Genomic DNA, 22,377 nt, shown 5'->3' with positions numbered 1-22,377 from the left:
CAAGTAGCTTGGGTGGAACATAACAAGCTGCTTGCACACGATTGCATCAGCATTATTATTCCAGTAAGATGATATTTAAAGGAGTATAATTAACATGATAATACTAGTCCTACATGGACCATTAATACTGACGAACATAATGTGTTTTAATAGTTTGGTTTTATTTGGCTTCAACAGATTTTATTTGTCACCTCAATCATTCCTGCACATCAATTTTATGAATGAAGGATTTACTGCGGGACTGTTACCTTCGACACCATAAGTTTTATCAGTGTGGAGCTTTTCCACTGCTTTAGTCTGTCTTTAAGGTATATTTATACATAACAGTGAGGAATGATGTGGCACCAACCCTTCCTAAAACATTTTTTAACCTGTCCTTGTGTTGCTCTGTCTTCATCTTGTGCGTTCCCCACTTTTTCACATATTCTGGCCCTGAGAAATGCAGTTTCATGCCACAGTATTTTACATACGGCTGGAAAGACAAACTTGAAGCTTGAAGCACAGTTTAGGATATGTAAACACTATGCTACATATAAATTGTCTACTCCGCAATATTTTGGATTCAAATATTATAGTTTTAATCCTTATCAATAATTTTAAAGCCTTGGTTAATTGTTTTTTTTTTTGTTTTTTTTTTTCAGCTTTTAAAATACAAATCTATTAATAACTTGCTGTGTTATAGGTAAGGGTTTAAAATCATCTGCAACTGTAACAGTAAAGTTACACGTATCCGTCAATCAGTAATTATGATTCAATAATATAATGTGTAGGATTCTTAAGAGGGACACTTTGGATGAAAAGTATTTTTACTATAGGTACATTTTCGTATATTTTGGTTTGGTTATACATCACAATAATTCTCTGATTTTTTTACACTTTCTTTGACATATTCATATTCCCTCTGACACCCACAGAACTCATAACAAATGAAAATAAAATAAAATAAACATAAGCAATTGATTAAACTAATCTTGACAACTTTCAAACCTGACTTTTAGTCCAAAACATAATTTATCACAAATTTAAAGTTAATTAACCTTTGTTAAGATAAAAAAAAAAAAACTAAATCCGATTAAAATTGTAATTCGCCTTCCTCCCCTGCAGCTATGGAAGTGGTGGCCAGTTGGGTCTTTGATGAAGTTTCACAAAAAACACCTGTGGAGTTAAACGCCCCATCAGAGGGTTTCCGCGGCGGCAACAAATGAGCGAAGGGTGGCGTCGCGGCTGCAAGTCTGATCAGCTTCACGGCTTCAGATGACCTAATGAGCAACCCACAAGGCCACTAATGAGAGTGGAGACAAAAGGGGGTATGTAATTGGGCAGGGGGTGGAGTGAAAAGTAAATACTTCCTTTGTTGTTGGGGGCGAAAGAAAAAGGCAAACATAACCCACCTGCGTTGGAAGAAGCGAATTTTACGCACCGACCTCTCAAACTTTGCTCCGGGCTCATATTTACGTTAAAGGTGAGCTGAATGATTCATGCGCGTCACCCGGTGACTGTGTGAGACCCGAGACCCGGTGTTTTCCTGCACAGACGCCGGATAGAAAAGGGAGTGTGTGTGTGCCTTTAAGGCGCCCGACTGCCTGTCGCTTTGTGCTGCGGAGAGACTGACGCCCTCTGGACACAGTGGACACTTGAGCGGCGGCAGAACACCATCCTGGAGAGGTTCAAAGAGAGCACAACCCCAGTCCTCCTTAAAAAAAAAAAGGGAGAACCTCGAGCTCGTTAACTGCGTTGTGGTAAGTTTGAGACTCTCTAATATCTGCATTTACTCGCTGTTATTTTTTTTTCTTTTCTTTTTTTGCGCACTCGATTCTCTTGTGGCTGCGTGCGAGTGAGACAAAGTTTTGAGCGGAGCAGGGGAGGGGAAAAAGAGAGGTGAAGAAACGCGTTCAGGACTCGGGGAGCTAATGTTCCTCACATGTTTTCTCTCGCCGTCATGCGAAATGCAACAATGTGCTGCAAGTGTTGAAGTGTAGGAGCGAGATGGGAGAGAGTGTTAAAGCGCGACAAAAATAGAAGGGGGTGAAGAAAGGGGGGAGAAAGGGAGCTGATGTTGCCAGATGTGTGTATGTGTGTGTTGTTGTTGTTGTTGTTGTTCTTCAGTAAAGTAAGCAGTGCTGGCTTTGAATGAGATGTGACGCGAGCGTTTTAGAAAAGTTCAAATTAAGACTTTACAGAAAGGCAAAGCAGTGAGTTCCTGCACACGTGACAGCACATTTGCATCTACTTTAGGATGAAACTTTATTCTTGTGTGTGTGTGTGTGTGTGTGTGTGTGTGTGTGTGTGTGTGTGTGTGTGTGTGTGTGTTTAACAGTAGAAGTTAGATGTTAACTCTCACACAAAATGGAGGAGAGCTCTCCAGTCGAACAGAGCTTCACTTTCCTCTTTTGGAATTAAACTGTTGTTGTTTGTTTGCCTTAATCCTCCATTCCTGATCCAAGATCCTGTGCTGTGTCTCTCATTGATGTAGGACTTTTCCCAGTGCCTTGCTGGTGAGCCGTCAGGATGAGGCCCGGTGAGCTGATCCTCCCCGCTGTCGCCGTTCTCCTCTTCCTCCTTTCAATATTATCTCTGACCTCCGGTTGCAACAAAGCCCTCTGCGCCAGTGACGTCAGCAAATGTCTCATCCAGGTAAGGGATGCTGAGGTTTTCCCATGAGCTGCTTTTGGTTTTTGCACCTTAAACGTGGAGCCGAGTCCTGGATGTTTGTGGTGAGGCGGTGTGTGAAAGAACGAGTGTTTGCAAACAGGCTTCGCCTCCCTGAGGTAACTCTGTGGTTGCAGACACATAATCTCAGGTGCACTTAACTCACGAATGTGATGATCTTCTCTGGAGATTAAAGCGGCGAAGTGCAGCCAAGTTCAAGCTTTTCATCCTCCAGGGTTTACAGCTTTTTTTTGTAAACAGGCACAGTTGTGTCTCTTGGCTAAAACACAAGTCAGGAGTTTAAAGCGACAGCAGTAGGTGGACGAGGAGTCCGCTTTTTTGCCGCTTTGCTTCCATAAAAGCAGCAAAACTGTACAGCGGCGCTTCTTTGAGCGGTAGCTGAATTCACTGAGGGGAAATAATGCCTCCGCAGCCGGTCTGTTTTATACAAGTTCTTCTAACAGTAAATATCCAACGGCAGCCAAAATCGAGTCTAAAAATCTGCCAGGATAAGATGAAGATTTGGACCTGGGAGCAACGATGGAATCTGTTGTAAAGAATGCAGATACATTCCCTAGATAATCCTGGAGGCGTCTGAAAGGGAGCGGACCTGTGAAGCTATCCAGCCTTCAGCTGATAGGGAGTTGGATGTCTTTCTTTCATTCTGTTTCGTTTGTTTGTATTTATTTATGTGAGGTTCTTTTAGCTCTGCTTTTAAAAATCTCACATCAAACTCATTCATGCTTGTTGACTTTTTAACATCGCTTCCTTCATGTCACTTTTTTCCTCACACGTTCGGATGGGGGGTTCAGCCCACGCGTTAACACCGATTCCTTCATGAATTCTTGTTTCGAGTTGGTTTTAGAAAGGCCAACTCTTCTCTTGATTTGACTTTCTTTCAGCTGTCAAGCTAGATTTTTGCTTGGCTGCTGTCCTGTAGGTCAGAGCTGTGTGTTTAGCTTTCCTGCCTCTTCCATTACAGTCTTTAAAGTACTGTCATTAACCTCAGTGGCTATTTCACCTGTTTAACCTCTTGTGAACGTGAGCTGCAGCTCTGTTTTGCACCAGACTCTATTCTTGGAGCACGATGTTTGCAAGTAAAGAGAGGAAGCTGTTGCTGTTGTTGTTGTTGTTGTTGTTTTTCTTTGTTCAAGATTTGGCTTTTAGATTGTTTAGCAGAAAAATTAACATATCCAACAAAATCCCGAACACATTCTGCTTCCAAAGTTTGTCTTTTCTTGGATTTAGATTTATTTATTTATTTTTAATTTAGCTAAAACAAGACATTTTGAAGGTCTGGCTTTAGTCATGAAGACCAAACTCATTGCTTAATTAAATGAAATAATTAAATGTATGCAGTTTCGAGTTGATTTTAACCACTAATGTGGGTACCATGCAAAAAAAAAAAAAAAAAAAAAAAAAAAGCATTGCTGCAGGATTGCAAAATACATCAGTACTACAGCGCCGGCTTTAATGCAAAGGTTCAGGTTTCTGCAATTAATTAAGTTACCAAAAAATCTGCTTGGCATGCTGTGAATCAGAGCCCAGAGGGGTCTAAGCAGCCCTGTGCTCTTCCTCCGTTTTCCTGGTTGGTAATCCAACCTTTCCCCCTTTTGATCACTACGTTGCTTCAAGGAAAACTTTTCGTGCAGCAACTACCAACAGTACAACAAGACATGTAGGACATGGTTAAATGTAAGCTGTGAGCAGTGGGTATGAAAAGAAACAAGACTTAGAGGCAGGAGATGAATCCAAACTGTAGATATCGAAAATGACCATAAATCGCCCTGCAAGATCTTGTCTCATGGGGTGAAGATGATCATGATGGTGGTGGATCAGCCCAGAACTACAAAGGAGGAGCTCGTTGACGGTCTGAAGGCAGTTGGGACCAGAGTCATCAAGAACACTATTGGTTACACATACTACCTTATAATGGACTGAAATCATCACTTCATCAAACTTACAGATTCGTCAGAGGATCGAATACTTATTTCCCACATTGTGTGCAGCTTTAGAAACTGTTACAAGGAATTTTATCTGTGCTGTTTTCACACATGCACCACAGCCCTCAACTTTTCTAAGAGGTACCCGCCGAGGATTTGTATGAGGGCGCGTAAGCATCTGATACAGCCAGAAGAGACGTCCTTTGGTCTTTCAGAGTTTGCTTTGTGTGACTGATGCACTGATGTGAGAGTAGTGCAGGTGATGGTGCGATGAATACAGAGATACTGATATTTTCAGTTGGGGAAAATGTGGCTGAGGCGAAAGGAAACTTAAGAAGGCGTCCCAAACTGATTCTACAAACATCTTCCTGAGTTCATGTGTGAAAACGCCTCAGGAAAATTGAGAAATCCTCACGTGAATCACTGTAGCCAGGAAATTCCTGGATTTTGTTGTTTTGCAAAGGTCTGAAATTGCTAAGTGATCTAAAAACAGTTGAGGAAAAATGAGCTCTCTTCCAAAAATCTTCAGAGGAAATACAGCCTCTCGTGGCTTTTTTTTCTTTTCTTTTTTTTTAAAGCTTACTTCTTTTTGGATTAAACTCCTAAACAAATCCCTTCTTCCTGGCTTGAGTTTCCCCAGAACATTTGAGGCCCTCTATTTGTTCTTTACTTCCAGGTGGCTTGTTTCGCCTGATGAATCACTGCTCCGGACAACAGCTCTGTAGCTTCCGCGACCCCGTCGACACCAACTCGCTAGCTGTCAGAGGCGAGAGCGATTTATGTGTGTGTGCGCCGTGAAGGAGAAACTTTTCTGCCTCTCCAGCCCCTCTGTAGACGCTCCATGTTGCTTGTGATTAGTGGGATTTGCTGTCCGACGCTCACTTTTGCGCTCTGCTGCCATCTCAAGTCATTTGTCTTGAATTCCCTAAACCCCCACCAAGGGGTGGGGAAACATGAGAGCAGGAGGTCGAAGAGGAGGGAGGGGAGGTTAAGGTCAGGAGGAGGTGTGTGTGCGTCTGTGTGGAGAGAAACCTACAGTTTTGAGTCTAAGATGTGTGCAAAACTTCACAATCCAGCTCTGTCCAGGACTCTGCACACCAGGCTGTTTAGCAGGGTGGGGCAGCAGATTTCAAAGCTGAAACACAATAGCGGTCGCTCGGTGGGACGAGCGCATACTCACTTTCCCTCCAGAGCCCTTTTGTCTCGCTGCAGCCGGGCTTTGACTGATTGCAGCGGTTTCCACTTGAGAGCAAGGGTAGCCTAATAAGAGCTCTTTAAGCCGTTAAGATAACCTCATCCACCTCAGTGGGGAAATTGTTGTTAGTAGGGTTGCAACTACCGCTGGTTCTGATTAGTCTGTCCATTCGTTTTCCAGCTGTTTCCCAACAGCGTCAGGCAGAGGTGAAGGAGGTTCCTCGAGCCCAAAGCGATGTCTTCAAGCTTCTTTTGTCAAACAATATGGTGAAAAAGCAAAGAGGTTGAATTTACTATCACAGGAGATGAAGAGTTTAAGAGGCTTAGGCAAGTAAATCTTTAGTGTTTTTACTCGAATTTATATGAAATCTGCTTTAGGGTGATACCAGCCAAGAAAGAGAACTTGAAAAGAAAATAAATGGGACGAGACCTTGTTTCCTTTTTGTTTTCCTTCAGTAAAAAGAATGGAAACTCTACTTTTGGACGTAGTTATATTTTAACACTAACAGACTAATTATGTCTGTGCGTTAACTATAAAGGTAGCGCCAGAAGACAAATTGCTTGTCTCAGAATAAAGGCAGAAGTGGCTGTGTCCAAATCAGTTTGCATGTTAGCTCATTTTTTTCAGTCTTCACTTTTTTAATGACCTGTAATTTAAAGAATAAATCCAGTGTCGTATCACACAGTAATGAGGTCTGAGTGCAGGCCTTACAGATGCCATCTTTGAGCTGTTTCTCCAGACAGCCATCCCGTCCACTGTGATATTGTGCAGCAGATTAAGGCTCTTACATGTACAGATGGATTTAAGAAGTTGCCATTTCCAAAGACGAACTGTATTTTATGTCGTCTTCTTTTTCTTTGTGCTGTTGCTGGTGTCCTTCAAACCACTGGTGCTCTGGGAGAGAATACATTTATAAAGATTGTAGCTATAAATCTGAGTCTAGCTTAATGTTGGTTTAGACAAATGATAATAAAGGGCCATTACGTAACCTTCACACTTACTGGATGATGAGGTTGTGCTCACAGATGCTAGGTGCTGCCTCTCAGCAGGCTTCTAGAAGTCAGCTGGTTGAGACAAAGTCGGTTTTTTTTAATACAGTGGGGCAAAAAAGTATTTAGTCAGCCACCGATTGTGCAAGTTCCCCCACTTAAAATGATGACAGAGGTCAGTAATTTGCACCAGAGGTACACTTCAACTGTGAGAGACAGAATGTGAAAAAAAAAATCCATGAATCCACATGGTAGGATTTGTAAAGAATTTATTCGTAAATCAGGGTGGAAAATAAGTATTTGGTCAATAACAAAAATACAACTCAATACTTTGTAACATAACCTTTGTTGGCAATAACAGAGGTCAAACGTTTACTATAGGTCTTTACCAGGTTTGCACACACAGTAGCTGGTATTTTGGCCCATTCCTCCATGCAGATCTTCTCGAGAGCAGTGATGTTTTGGGGCTGTCGCCGAGCAACACGGACTTTCAACTCCCGCCACAGATTTTCTATGGGGTTGAGGTCTGGAGACTGGCTAGGCCACTCCAGGACTTTCAAATGCTTCTTACAGAGCCACTCCTTTGTTGCCCGGGCGGTGTGTTTTGGATCATTGTCATGTTGGAAGACCCAGCCTCGTTTCATCTTCAAAGTTCTCACTGATGGAAGGAGGTTTTGGCTCAAAATCTCACGATACATGGCCCCATTCATTCTGTCCTTAACACGGATCAGTCGTCCTGTCCCCTTGGCAGAAAAACAGCCCCATAGCATGATGTTTCCACCCCCATAGCATGATGTTTCCACCCCCATGCTTCACAGTAGGTATGGTGTTCTTGGGATGCAACTCAGTATTCTTCTTCCTCCAAACACGACGAGTTGAGTTTATACCAAAAAGTTCTACTTTGGTTTCATCTGACCACATGACATTCTCCCAATCCTCTGCTGTATCATCCATGTGCTCTCTGGCAAACTTCAGACGGGCCTGGACATGCACTGGCTTCAGCAGCGGAACACGTCTGGCACTGCGGGATTTGATTCCCTGCCGTTGTAGTGTGTTACTGATGGTGACTTTTGTTACTTTGGTCCCAGCTCTCTGCAGGTCATTCACCAGGTCCCCCCGTGTGGTTGTGGGATCTTTGCTCACCGTTCTCATGATCATTTTGACCCCACGGGATGAGATCTTGCGTGGAGCCCCAGATCGAGGGAGATTATCAGTGGTCTTGTATGTCTTCCATTTTCTGATGATTGCTCCCACAGTTGATTTTTTTCACACCAAGCTGCTTGCCTATTGTAGATTCACTCTTCCCAGTCTGGTGCAGGTCTACAATACTTTTCCTGGTGTCCTTCGAAAGCTCTTTGGTCTTGGCCATGGCGGAGTTTGGAGTCTGACTGTTTGAGGCTGTGGACAGGTGTCTTTTATACAGATGATGAGTTCAAACAGGTGCCATTCATACAGGTAACGAGTGGGGGACAGAAAAGCTTCTTACAGAAGACGTTACAGGTCTGTGAGAGCCAGAGATTTTCCTTGTTTGAGGTGACCAAATACTTATTTTCCACCCTAATTTACGAATAAATTCTTTACAAATCCTACCATGTGAATTCATGGATTTTTTTTTTCTTCACATTCTGTCTCTCACAGTTGAAGTGTACCTCTGGTGCAAATTACTGACCTCTGTCATCATTTTAAGTGGGGGAACTTGCACAATCGGTGGCTGACTAAATACTTTTTTGCCCCACTGTATGTCCCATCTTCATGTGGGTGCTAAATGGAATTAAATAAAGTAAAAGGAAAAAAAAAGTTTGAAGTGAATTGTGGTTTCTACTCCCGTAAATACCCAAAACAAAAACATGGAGCTCTAACTTAGTCTTTGCACATAGCAAAGATTGTAAAACCAGAGAGGTGCTTATTTTAAAGCTAGCTCCCTCTAAGCTTGAGCTCATTCTTAACAAATATAAGGTAATTAACATCACTTCTTAAATTCTTACCCCTAAACATGTGAGCAAGTTTTCCACAAAACACTCCTGAAGCGAAGGCCGGCTGGAAATCTGACGTGTAGATTTGCAGCCGGCCTTCCTTAAGTTTTGAAATGTAAGCTAATCAGTTATTTTAGCTTTAGCTTTATATTTGACACTTCCCTCCTGTTTTGCCTACATCTTCATAATAAATAAGCAAATTTACTAGTAACTGTAAATTAAGCTAATGAAAAGCATTCTTGCTTTAGTGCCATACGTCACATAAAGACATGGTTCTTAGATAAGATTCACTAAAACGTTTCTTCAAAAGAAAAGGTGATTATGTACTGTTATGTACTTTTTATTTATTTTTATTTCTTTAAGTGGATCCAGCTAAAGTAGCAGTTAGTAGGCAGTTAGCCGTTACTGTTTTAAAGCCAGGCTAAATGCAGGTCTGAGTCTCCTCCATCCTTTTTTTAAAAAAAAATTAATTTCTATTTTTATACGTTTTGCCTGATTTAAGGCTGCATGTTTTCTTCCCAGGAGCAGCTGTTTAGTTTTTCATAATTTCACCCTTGAGAGTCATAATTACTCATGGGATCTGATGTTGATCAGAGGTTTGGGGATTGAGAGGCCAGTGATTAAGTGAGCTCTGTGTGTTTCTTGCAATCCCTCGATGGTGAGTCACTGAAGAGAGACTGTCTATGTGTAAAACATGGTTTCTGCAAAACTGCAAAGGAGACTCTGGAAGAAAGGAGTCATGGAGTGAGCAGCCCTGTCCTGTTCTCCAGGTGTTTTCTTCTCCCTCCCTCCTTCTGTTCCTCCCCCATCCCAGTGACCTTGACATGGAGGAATGTGCTCCCTGTTTAGTGTCATGGGGGAACAGGAGGGAGGAAGAGGAGCTCCTCTGGCACTCTCACTTGCTTTTTAAGCCCACCAACTGCGCTTTTTTTTTAGTTTTGTGTCGTTTTAACTCTAAACGCAAACTGCACTGCAGCACAGGAGTGCTGTTTCCCTGTGTTTGTACAGGAGGTATTGCATCAGCAGTGGTTTCATGTTTTTGGATGTTTGCAGAAACTTGTAGCTTCCATCTAAGAGAAAGGAAGAAAAAAAAAAAAAAAGCATCGTGAGCAGTTGAGCTCAAGCCTGTGTGTGTGTGTGTGTGTGTGTGTGTGTGTGTGTGTGTGAGGCCTCTGTATGAGATCATGTCATACAAAGACTTTATTTTCTTTCTTATTTGCACAGCTGTTGTTTTTATTATAGTTTTTTGTGTACTTTAATAAATGCTTTAGATTTCACTTCATGTGCCAATATGAGGACCTGAGCTGTGAAAGTCTTTCAGGACTCCGGTCTGGAAAAGACTTAAGACTTTAAAGGATAGTTTGTTCCAGTTTGAATGTTTTGGACATTCAAAAACATCCACATGAATGTTTTTGAATGTTTGTGTCTGTTTCATGGAAACTCTCTCATCACTGTACAGATATGTAGAAAATGAGTGGGACAGGAAAAAAAACACAAGATCTTTGCACACGTTCAACTTTTAATAATTGTTGTTCATTTTGTTGTTTGTTTGTTAGTTTGTTTAGTTTTTTTAAGTCACTGAAAATTGCACTTCTTGAAAATTTTTCAAGATTTTTTGGCATTTACCTGCAGACAAGCAAACCAGAGATTTTTGTCTTGCAAGGTCAAATGTGTGTGCTTTTATTTATCTTGTTGAATTCAGTGTGCACTGTGTGTTATTGTTTGTAGGCTTCTGATTGGCCTGCATGGTTTGGGCTGTATCATCACCTGTTGCTTTGGCAGGGTTTTTTTTTTTTTTTTTTTTTTTAATTTCCTAAAGCAAAAGATTTATTTCCTCTTAGAATTTAACCTGGATCTTTTCCTTGTTAGCAAACATGAAAACCACTTTAATCCTCCTCCTCCTCTGTGAGAATTTGGCAAAACCTTCCTAACAGGCAGAAAAATGAGTCTTAATAATTGTCCTCAGAAAGTCTGTGGGCCAACCTGGATGTCACCAGCGAGCATGTTCAATATCCAATTCTCCTTTAAGTGTTAACTCTCATCTGATGGGCTGGATTTGATCTTGTGGATTTCATTAGGATTCGTAGTTTCTGTAGAAAAACTTCTTTGGGGATTAGGGACTACATGAGAAGTGGAATTTTTAGTTCCACTATAATCAAGAGAAGGGAGATGATGCTCTCTACAGCTGGCGTCTCTAAAATTGGTCAGCTTGCATAACAATAATGGCACTACTGCAGGAAAAAGGGTTATTTTTGCCCTAAAGTCAAAAAGAAGACATAACTGACTAGGGCTGTTCGATATAACGATATATATCGGATGACTATATAAAAACGTCTATCGTTTCATTTTACGCTTTCGTTTGTTTCGTGGTGTCGTAAAATAAACTGTTTACGGCAATATTTTTTTCATCGTTTTGATGGTCACTGTAGTGGCTATATTAATTTCTTAAAGTTCTCTTTCTCTTATGTTTAATATAACCACACAACTGACGGACAAGCCTGTTTTTTTTTTTTTTTTTTATGGGTTGTGGTTAGCAACAACGATGGTAAAACCATCGCGTGTCCGCTTGTTTATGTTCCATATAAACCTTTCACAATAAAGCTCAAGATGCTTTTGAGACTTTTCAAAATAAACTGAATAACGTGAAAGAGTATGCGGGGGAAAAAATAAAAAATAAAAAGCGGAAATAACCTTAGTTTTAGTATTTGTTTGAATATAAAATAATTTCTTACCACTTACAGATGAGACATTGATGGTGTGTTTGAGCTTTGAGATCTCAACAAAACTGTGAGTCAACTGCTTTTGGTGAAGTGGGGTTTTTTGTTTGTTTGGTTTTTTTTTTTTTTTATCACTGATTTTCCTAAATCTTGCCGCTGACACGTCCTCCATGCAGTAAAAATTTTAAAAGGCTAAAACCAACACTTTTTTTTAAATGATAAAATATGAACAGAAATCCAAAAAAACAAAATAAAACAAACCCATCAAATTAGAAAATGCTGAACCATGGTAACCACTGTTATTGATTACATTAAGTAAATTGTTAACATGTGGCTACTGATGACTACAAGTACAAACATCATCAACATAATTAGCTACTTTATTGTGAATCAGTTGAATTCTTGGTTTAGTAAACCAAAGTTGTAACAAAGTGCAGTTTTTCTTTAAAGAACGTGTCAAATATTTAACTCGATCATAAACCGAGACCTGTGATGTGAAAGTGTGGATTAACGTGTCCGGACCTGCTGCGGTCATGAAAGGAAATGCCGTTTCTTTTTCTTTTCTTTTTTTTTTCTTTTTTTTCAGTTATTCGAGTCTGCGGTGACGTCTCGCATTCTTCGATGAATGCCACACGCAGAGCGCAGTCTTGTAATGGCCTGTGTGGGCCCTGTAATGTTTTAATGGCACGTCTGCTGTTTGAGCAGCGTGTTTGCTGTGATTTGAAGCTTCTGCTGCACCTGTCAGACACCTCCGCATCAAATTCATCAGGACTGAGATGAGTTTAGTAGTCGGGTTTTGTTAAGCAGTGTTTAATGCATACAGTCCTGTGAAAACGAGGTACACCCCACGATTCAATGGCTTGTAGGGCTACTAAATAATTATATTGTGTATGACTTTATCAGACTGCTGCATCACTGTTGAGGAATTCTTCTTTACGGCATTGCTTCAGTGCATGTAGGGTGAGGTCCAGACTGGGCTGTAGAATCTTTTCTTTTTCAGCCTGTTGTAGATTTGCTGCTGTGTTTGGAACCATTGTCCTGTTGCTTAAGCCAATTTTGCCAGATACTTTCAATTCAGTTTTATTTATACAGCAAATCACAACAACCGTCTCCTCAAGGTGCTTTATATTGTAAGGTAGACCCTACAATAACACATAAAGAGAAGAACACAACAATCATATGACCCCCCTATGAGCAAGCACTTAGGCGACAGTGGGAAGGAAAAACTCCCTTTTAACAGGAAGAAACCTCTGGCAGAACCAGACTCAGGGAGGGGCGGGGCCATCTGCTGCGACTTTTTGGGGAGAGAGAAGGAAGACAGGACAAAAGACATGCTGTGGAAGAGAGACATAGATTAATAACAAGTATGATTCAATGCAGAGAGGTCTATTAACACATAGTGAGTGAGAAAGACTACTGAAGAAGACATACAGAATGCATTGACTAGAGTCATATTTGACTGTAGGAAACTTCCATATACACAGGAGTTTGAATGAGGTGTTTGTGCATTCAGGTCAAACATCTCCACTTTGGGCTCATCTGTCTAAAGGACATTGTCCCAGAATTGTTGTTCAGAAGACGCTTTGCAAACAAAAGCCGTGCTGCCGTGTTCTTTTAAGAGAGAAGAGGCTTCATCCTCCAACCTTTCCAAACAAGCCATATTTGTTCAGTCATACTTTCATTGTCACTAACTTTAATATTAGACATCCTAACCAAAGCCTGTACAGTCTGCGGTGATGTCTGTATTGGACACAGTGGACATCAAAGTCACTCTGCTGGACAAACTACGTGATGACACTGTTCCACATAAGCGTGCCATTCTGCATTATAATGTATCAGTCGACATCTCACGTCTGTGGCTGGCATTATTGCTGCCATTCCTACATCATGGACAAAGTGTGTTTGTGGTGTATAGCAAAGGAAACATTTCGGTTGGTCGTGGTTAAATTTGTTCATTTCCATATTTTACCTTCATAAAATATAATTTCCAGTTTGTGCACAGGTCTCTGTAATGGTTTGCTTCTATGCTCGCTGTCCACACTCTTTATCTCAGTGGAAAAAATTACTGATGTGTAGCAAGTATGCTTGTACAACCAGTAGCATAATAATCAGGACAGCAGCCAGTACTATCCAGTGTTTTTGCAACGAGTCACGAGCTGTTTGTGCTTTACTGATGCACGTTTGTGTTTTCTCCTGCAGGAGCTGTGCCAGTGTCGTCCGTCTGATGGGAACTGCTCCTGCTGTAAAGAGTGCATGCTGTGTCTGGGGAATCTTTGGGAGGAGTGCTGCGACTGCGTGGGTGAGTGCAGGGGACTCCGTTTTTATTAGCAACGCATTTTAAAGCTGACAGAAAGTTGGTCCGTGTTGTTTTAGGTTTGGAGAACTTCACTGTTAGTTCAGGCTTCTGCACACTGAGCAGGTTGGTGATATCTGCTGAGCTCAACATGTGCGTAAGACATTAGTGTCAGAAGCGATGGATGTGTGTACCGCAGTGCTGAATTTGTTGTGAAGTTTTGTTTACAAGGATTTATTTCCATCGGTAACCAGCGACGCAAGACTGAAGTGCAAACACGCACACATACAGCACCACGTCACATCACAGTGTTTTTGTTTTGTCCTTCTGAACTGTATGACTCAACTTGAATCACCTCATCGCTCACTCTACACTCAAAAAAGGTGACATGAAAGCGCTGCCGTCCCCTCCTCCGTCAGAGAGAAATGGGGTGAGACATCAGGCCCAAGGTCTCCTGCTTTTTTTTTCTTTTTTCTTTTTTTTTTTCTTTTTTTTTTGCTGCCTTTTCTGAAGCAGAGTTTTTGTTTTTTTTTTTCCTCCATGTTGAGAAAAAACATGGACAAATGGCTAATCGTGCATCTTTCACCACTGATTCAGGTTTAACATGAGGCTTTGGGAGCTATACACAGTGCTGGTACTGGACTCTGTTGTGAATCCTGCCTATGTTCAGAGGGTTGCATAGGGAAAAGTACCCATAACAATGAGAATACATGGCTTTAAGGCCAGCCCAAGACAGAGCTTGTTTCAGTCAGAAGTATTACACAAGTTCCTCTGTGTTTGGAAAAATGACTCTGTCCTCTTTATAGATCAGATTGACTTGAAGAAAAATGTGGTGAGAACTGTGCAGACTTCTTCTGAAACATTCATGGTGTGATGTGAAGGAGGAAGCAAAATTTGATGAAGTGTCGTGGCATAGAAGCAGAGCCTGTGTCATGCTTAGTTTATGCTACCCTGATTGTTTCGATTTATGGAGGGATTTGTCCACGAAGAGGGGTTTTCAAACCATGTAAATATGCTCCCGACAGTCGTCCAAAATCCATGCTGCATGGTGCTTGACATGGATGAGTGTGTTCGTTGCTGATCGGTTGATGAGTAGGCGGGGACAGGGAAGGTAGCAAAAAGGTAGAAGTTCAAAAAAATTCCACAAATTTCCCCAAATCATCTTCGTGTGCTAGAAGTTTACTATTCTCTGCACCTGATGGACCCACAGCAACCTAATCTGACCACAGGCGTGCTCTGCAGGTAGCCATGCAGTCCCAGGCTGCCCACACTGCCATTGGTGAACCATAATTTCCCCATAAAGATGAGCTGAGCTCATCAGGGAACCCAGAGGCTAGCCTATTAGCTCAATCATTTAGCTTGTGTGCACCAAACATTAGTTACGAATGTAGATGATTCCAAAGATCTCAAGAGCTAAATCGTTGTCAGATGATCATCAGTGGTTCCAAGATTGCATTTTGTCAAATGAAATCCCAGTTTTGTTGTAAGAAACCCTGACGACTTGTCACAGCAAGTGTTAAACTCCCCCCAGATATTTTGACTCGTAAGGTAGTTCAAATAATTCTGACACTGATCTGTATCCATACCTGAACGTGCCAGTTGAAGTCTCATCTCTGAGCTCTTTCTCCCAGTAAAAGCCTGAGAGCTCGGCTGTAATGCGCTCGACAGCTGAGAAGCACACAGGTTTAAACCGCTGCAGTTTGCTCAGGGTGTTGCTGCTGTGATACCAGAGTGTGAGGTGAGCAGAGCCAGATATCAAACGTGTCTCGGCCTCCGTGCGGAGAGGACGACTGTTTATCAGAGCACAGGAAATTAAAGTAGCACTTCCACATATGGACAGAAGTCTCGAGGTGCTCCCGAAGATCAAAGGATGAAGAGGCCCCGAAGGGACAGCGAGGCCGAGCTGCTTAAACGAACTCTTGACTTTTGGTTAAAACTGTAACTCACTTCAAAGCAGCAGGGGTGGTTTGAAAACCAGACTTAAAGGCAGATTGGTAAAAAAACAAGAGAAACGGTGAGCAGAGTCAAAGTTTAAGAGCCTGACTCGGAGCTGTTAAAGCTATCCCACCTCCGCTACATGGCTGCACGACATCCAGACTGTACAAGTTTTTTGTTGTTTTTTTTAAAGCTGTAATTTAGCTGTGCATCTCATTATTCTCATTTTGTGTGTTTGACTCTCGCAGGTATTTTTGTGTCACTCTCACTGTTTTGTGTCCTTTTTGTATTTTATCTTGTAGTTGTTTGTGTGTCTGTTCTGACTTTCTTGCTTATTTTATTTCTTTGTGATGTTTTTGCCTCTTGTTTTGTGGTTGGACTGTTCCTCTTTAAAGCTGCTTTGCACATTCTTTTCTGTGTCCTTGATAATTTGTGCATTTGTGTGTGTTCTGCTTTCCATTTCGCATCTCTCGTTTGATATTTCTTTGTTTCTGTCTCTGGTGGTTTTGCGGCTCCCCCTAAATTTGTTTGTTTTGTAATTCTGTATGTAGCTTAGCATGTGGATTTAGCTTATTTTGCACTTCTTTTGGTTTTTATTTATTTACTTATTTATTTGGTGGAGGTTGTTTAACCCCACCCCCAAAATCCCTTCCTGTGGAGGGTGCCTGCATCTGTTAAGAATTTTATCCGTAGCCATTTTCACACGCTGCACTTGCATAGATTGAAACGCTCTTAATAACCTTCCAGATCCCACAAAGTCTGCGTGGCGTAGGAGACTCCCTCATCTAAATAAAACAGATTTCCAGAAGCGATAACACTCGCGCGCACACTGTTGGTTTAACATGTTGAAGCTGTGTGCTACGTGTGAGAGAGGACACCTGTTGACACGTCTCGATTCCCCTCACGCTGTTTGGAGTTTGTGCGAGAACGCAAGCACGAGGTTTGAGCTCTCGCCCTCGTAAACCAGTCTTCTCTCAGATCAGCTCCAGCAGACAGATATTGCTTCACGTGCTGACAAGGAAGCTTTATTAAAGCTCTTTCATGTGGAACACGAACACAAGAATCTGACACTGAGCTCTGAACTCCATCCTGCTGCTCCTGCTGCTGCTGCACAGATGTTACGTGCCGTTTTCCTCCCGGACAGGCCTTTTACAATACACCGAGGATGGCTTTTAGCTTTGAGCAAGTTTATACTCCTCATTTATGTTTTTGCTTTTCCTCCTTGCCGCTACCCTTATGTCTACTTTAAGTAAGTTTTCACTCTAAACACGCTCCCTGTGCCAAATTCCATCTACTTTGAAGTGTGTGTCTGAGAGCCGTTAGAGCGGCCGAGTGGAGGGGAGAGGACTGTTTATATTTTAGAGGAGGGAGGGAGGGAGGACATGGAGGGAGGACCCATGTGTACATTTTATCGAAAACAGCTGTTCTGGCTCTGCTTTTAGCATCAGTTTTGTAATCCAATTCCTCTGTCAAACTCCGTTCTCCATAAAATGATTTAGTCATTAACTATAATTCACTTTGACTCATTTGAAGGCTTAGGAAGATCATATCTTGATGTGGGGACTTTGTCGAGTGATTACTACTGTATCTGGAAATTAAATGAAGTGTTAAAAAGGCCTTAATTGAGACGAGACGTTTTTGACAGTGGTGTGGTTTTACAGAACTGCCCTTTCTGAGTTGCTGTGTCTGTGTGTGTGTTCGACCGTTTAGCCTTTAAACCAGTCTTTTTAAGATTTAACTGGATAATTCAAGACTGTAAAGGGGGAAAAATGTCTTAATGCTCAAAAATGCATATCTATTTTTGACATTACCTCACTCAGTTTTTCAAGTAGATTTGCGACCCACAGTCACGTCCTTGGTGATATATCTGAATAAAAATGCCATAAAATGTTTACTCTTCACTTGAATCGCACAGTTCTCAGTGAGTAGGTTCATTAAAAGACTGTAAATTATAAAAGAAGAGGGTAAGTTGTAGGATTTTTAATTTTCTTAATTATGATCTAACATTTTTCTTAAGATCAAACATCAAAATATTAGACTTAGATTTGCTTTTTTTTTTTTTCTTAATGAGGGAAATTAACGTTGTGGATTAGTGAAGGAGACAAACGAGAGAGAGAGAGAGAGAGAGAGAGAGACACACAATTTTGTTGCCTCTCAGGTGTTTTGGAATGGTCATGATTCTCAACTTTTTTAATAAAGTAGAAGTTTTATAGGAATGAAAGTATGAAATTTAGGGGAAACCCACGGAAACCTCAGTCTTGGCTGTTCGTACGTAGGATTAAGTCCTCCGTGCTGCTGTGTAGGACTGATAAGTCACCAGAAAGCGTTTAACTTCTTGGAGACTTACCCCTGTGAGAGTATCAGTCAGATTTCAGTAAAACAAGATGAATTTGTCCTGAGGACTGACTGTGAGCCTCCTCAACTTCTCACCAGATTTGAATTCTTATTCATTTGTGCAAAATGACAAGAAAACCTCACACATTAAAATAACCTGTGATTGTGATGGATCGTGAGCCGGCCCGTTCCTTCACTGCTGTTCTAGTTTTTTGCTTCGGTCTCTTTTTCTTTTTTCTTAAACTGTGTGAAAGTCTGCTGCTTTACGCTGTATTTACACTGAAATAAACATGATCTCAAAGATTTCACGAGTTTTGCAACTATACAAAAGCCTCCATCAGAGAATTGTTGATCACAGCAAACACTGTATCATGTAAACTAATAAACCTGATTCCTTCCAGGCTACTGAGTGTAGTAAATGACTAGCATAAGGTCTAAAATTTGAATGATTTCAGTTAAAAACAAAACAAATGGCTCTGCATGTAACTGAATCCAATGAATACAATTGGACAACGTAAAAAATTGAGGGAAAAATTCTTTATATGTAAATTAATGGTCTTTGTGCCCTATTTTCCAAGTTTCATTGTTACTCTGGATAATCCAGTAACTCCAATAACTGTTACTTTTGTATGAATTAATAAAACCTGACAGTGATGTCTATGGATTATCCAGAGAAGTGGGGAAATTGCCTCGTGAGCATCAGTTATTTAGCTGCATTGTGTTGGTGAAGTCAGAGTTTCAATCAAACAAGACTTCCAGCAGTTTCTGCTTTCTGAGATGATTCCTGTGACCTGATCCTTCACTGTGCTCTCACTGTTTTCACATCAGGGATGTGTAACCCAAAGAACTACAGCGACACTCCAGCCACGTCCAAGAGCACCGTGGAGGAGCTGCAAAATCCCATCCCCTCGCTGTTCCGCGCCCTCACGGAAGGCGACGTGCAGATCAACATGATGGTCGTGTCCTTCCCCGTCTCAGAGGAGCTGTCGCATCACGAGAACCTGGTTTCCTTCCTGGAGACGCTCAACAGCCAGCACGAGAACGTGACCGTGCCTGGCAACAGCATCCACGGCAGCCTCGACAGTCAAGGTAACGCCGCTGCGTTAGCGTGGAAAAGTACCTGTTCACACTTTACTACATTGAGGTGTGATCATAAAGTTTGAAGGAAAGCATATTTCTGTCACTGAGGCCAAAAAAATAATAATTAATTGGGGGGGAACTATTGCAATCCAATCAAAATTTGGGCTTATTATTATGTCAAAATTTTAAGTTGGAAATCTAAAAATTTCAACTTTATAATGAAAACTTGAGTTATTTTCTCACAATTTTGGTAAGTTGAAATTTTTCCTTCCTTTTTTTTCCCCCCCCCCTCGATTGGCGGAGGTTTGTTTCATCCTTAGAATGAAAGTGTGTTTTGTTTTGGGGTTTTTTGTGTCACTTTGATCAATAGAGGGTCCTCATTAATGCTTCTCAGCTGAATAGACTCATGAATGGGCGTCAGGTCAATTACACGAATACTTCAAGTACAGTTTTGCCGTAATGTTTTATGTTGCTTTAATCATGTGTTTCGGCGTGCTTAAAAGCAAACTTTTACTGGCTTTTCACAGATGATTGATAAATTGCTAATGTAATAAAAGAGAATAAAAATAACTAACTTAAAGCACATAAAGAGAAGTACATTTAGAACATAAAAAGGGCAAAAAAAGGAATAAAGTTATGCCAGTTACTGTAGATTAAAAAGACAAAACATGAAAGTATATTTTTTTTATCTAATAATCAGTAAGTCCTAGTGAGTGAATAACATAAAGCAGCAGATTTAAACAGTCAAAAAAATGAATTGGAATAAAACGACAGTGTAGCAACAACGAGATAAAGAAATGTCTATAAATTATGTTTCAGAGATGGGTTTTAAAAGTTTAATGCTTCCAGCTGCTCTTTAGTTCTTTGTAACTGGCTCGTTCTTTTAATCTGAAGTTTAAATGCTGTATGCACACCAATGTATCAGCAATCTAGTCTGATGACTCGTCCTCGGGGGGGGAACGGCGTGTTTTGTTTGCTTGTTTCTGTGGCCGGCAGATATCCAGGCCAAGACTTCCTCTTCTGTCTGCAAATTGTTGTTTACAAAAGCAGATAACTTTAAAAAATGACTTTTTGACAGATGCAATCTGTCCGTCTCCCTGCACACAGATGACTTACCTGCACGCAAGCAAAGCCCGCTCAAATATGATTGGTCAGTAGAACCAGTTCATTCAGTAAAACTTGGACTAGGAAATCGAAGCGTGTCCAGTAATAAAACTTTTTGTCATGCCTACAGATGTTCGTATATTAATATACAGCTTTCTGATCATAGAGATTCATGCTCACGTAAGAAAATCGATTCAAATATTTGAATAAGCGGTGATGAATATTCTAGAATGGCTCTGGACCTGACATGGCAAAGGTCTGTTAACTTCTTGTTATTAATCATGGTTGACTGCTACTACTACGCTTTGCCAGCAGAAAAAGGTTTTCACAGCACTCATCGGACTGACGATACCGGGATCTGCACAGAGTTCCTTGTACTTTCAATCCTTGTTAAAGTCGTTAAAGATGTATGCTGTCCAATCATTCTCCCCTGGAAAGAGAAGGGTTCAAAGGAATGATTAAAAGCCTAAAATTACCATGACATTCATGCCTGAGATGAGTGTATGTAAACCTCTGACCACAAATGTACATCAGCGAAACCACCGTATTCCACAGAAATTGTAACTAATGATGAGAAGCCACATGGTCCACTAAAAGCAGTCAGTCTTTTCCTAAATGTGCCGTCTCATATTGCTTTACGTTTTTGAATGGCTCACACAAAACAAGACTTGCTGCCATTTAATTTTTCCTTTGTTCCCACCGTCTCCTTGTTTTGTTCACATTTAGGCTCACTCACTGAGGGTAATAAAATGTGACCTGACGAGTCAGTCTTGAACTGTGACCAGTTTTGGTTGGATCAGACTTTTGTATCATTACAGCAGGACTGTGCTGCCAGAAGATCTCCAGCTAAGGGAATTGGAAGTGTTACATTGCCATTTTTATTTGAATTTGAGGCCATTTTGGCTCTCAACCTCTATTGCTTTATTTACTATAAAGCAATAATGAAAGCAATCCCTCAGAGCTGAGCTGTTAACTCATTAAGCTCACCAGAACACACAATCATACTTGACGCAGCAATTTGACCTCAGCTTTTAAGGAAAAGCAGGAAATTGAGGGTTAAAGGTTTAGTTTTTTCTCTTTACTGGATCTGTGACTCACACCATCATCTTTGCGTGTTGTTCTTTAATTTCAGAGAGCATGTGCACTGTGGTCTACTTTGACGACTGCGTGTCCATTCGTCAGTGTAAACTATACTGTGAGTCAATGGGAGGATCCAAGTACCGCTGGTTTCACAACGCCTGCTGCCAGTGCATCGGACCGGAGTGCGTGGACTACGGCAGCAAGCTTGTGAAGTGCATGAACTGTCTCTTCTGAAGTGCGGGCACATATTGGTACCAAATGCTTGCCCCATACCGCAGGACTGGGGACAGAGGAAACTATGACTGTTATGTGCTAGCATTCCTCAGTTACCTTGTAAAATGCCCCCTGCAGCCCTCCTCCTACCCCTGCAAACTTTTATTCTGCTGTTTTTGTTTCACTGTATATTTTTAGATTTTTTTTTTTTTATAGCATTTTCTTTTCTTTTTTTTTTTTTTACTAGAGTTGTATATGAATAATGTATTTTTACAATTATGGTCCGCTAAATCCCAGTCTCATGCCAAATAAAGATACGTTTTGGTGACTGTTTCCGTCTCTAAGAAAGTCTTTCATTATATATTCTGGGGAGGGGGGGAAAAAAATGTGTGAAAAGCTTATGGCATGAGTGAAATGGTAAATATTTGTCTTCCTAGTTGCCTGTCTCCAGCTCTTCTGTTGCCCAAGTCAGGAAACGCATCATTTCCTGGGGAAACAAAGTTGTTATTATACCATTCTGGTCCACAGGTGTTCCACTGCTCACCGACCGTCTCATGCAAGCAATGGTGTGGGGAGGGTGGGTGGAGAAGGGAACATTTACCGATGCCAATCTCTCACCGCCACACACAAATGCTCTTTGTAATGCCAGTACATTTTCAAAAGGCAGCAGGGTGCCCTATCACTGATTGTGTTCCCAATTGGCATGCAACAGCAGTTTGCACAGACTCCTCCACCGGCCGACACAATGAAGCCTTGTTTTTTTTTTTTTTTTTTAAATATTGAATCACGACCTCATTTCACCACTGCAGCTGTGTGGTTTGGAGCCGACGGTGCCAACAAAGATCATCAGAGGGATAATGTGTTTCATATGT

At 41.2% G+C, this 22,377-nt stretch overlaps 1 protein-coding gene across 1 annotated transcript; it reads left to right on the top strand.

Moving 5' to 3' along the window:
• Window positions 1-1,359: 1,359 nt before the first annotated feature.
• Window positions 1,360-21,835, top strand: twsg1a (twisted gastrulation BMP signaling modulator 1a). Its single transcript, XM_080861787.1, has 5 exons — window positions 1,360-1,739; window positions 2,474-2,634; window positions 13,666-13,765; window positions 18,857-19,117; window positions 21,345-21,835. The coding sequence occupies exons 2-5, from the start codon at window positions 2,509-2,511 to the stop codon at window positions 21,524-21,526; spliced, it is 669 nt and encodes a 222-aa protein (XP_080717913.1). The 5' UTR covers window positions 1,360-1,739; window positions 2,474-2,508; the 3' UTR covers window positions 21,527-21,835.
• Window positions 21,836-22,377: the final 542 nt, after the last annotated feature.

This window comes from Rhamphochromis sp. 'chilingali' (genome assembly GCF_963969265.1).
Source record: "Rhamphochromis sp. 'chilingali' genome assembly, chromosome: 16".
Taxonomy (NCBI): Eukaryota; Metazoa; Chordata; class Actinopteri; order Cichliformes; family Cichlidae; genus Rhamphochromis; species Rhamphochromis sp. 'chilingali'.
The sequence above is the reverse complement of the archived record's forward strand: the minus strand, read 5'-3'. Positions and strand labels throughout refer to the sequence as shown.

What these genes read in the sequence shown, in the direction of transcription:
- twsg1a (XM_080861787.1), top strand. Translation starts at nt 2,509, where the DNA reads ATGAGGCCCGGTGAGCTGATCCTCCCCGCTGTCGCCGTTCTCCTCTTC. An exon ending in GGAGTGCTGCGACTGCGTGG is followed by an intron (nt 13,766 to 18,856) that starts GTGAGTGCAGGG and finishes TTTTCACATCAG; the next exon opens with GGATGTGTAACCCAAAGAAC. An exon ending in CGGCAGCCTCGACAGTCAAG is followed by an intron (nt 19,118 to 21,344) that starts GTAACGCCGCTG and finishes CTTTAATTTCAG; the next exon opens with AGAGCATGTGCACTGTGGTC.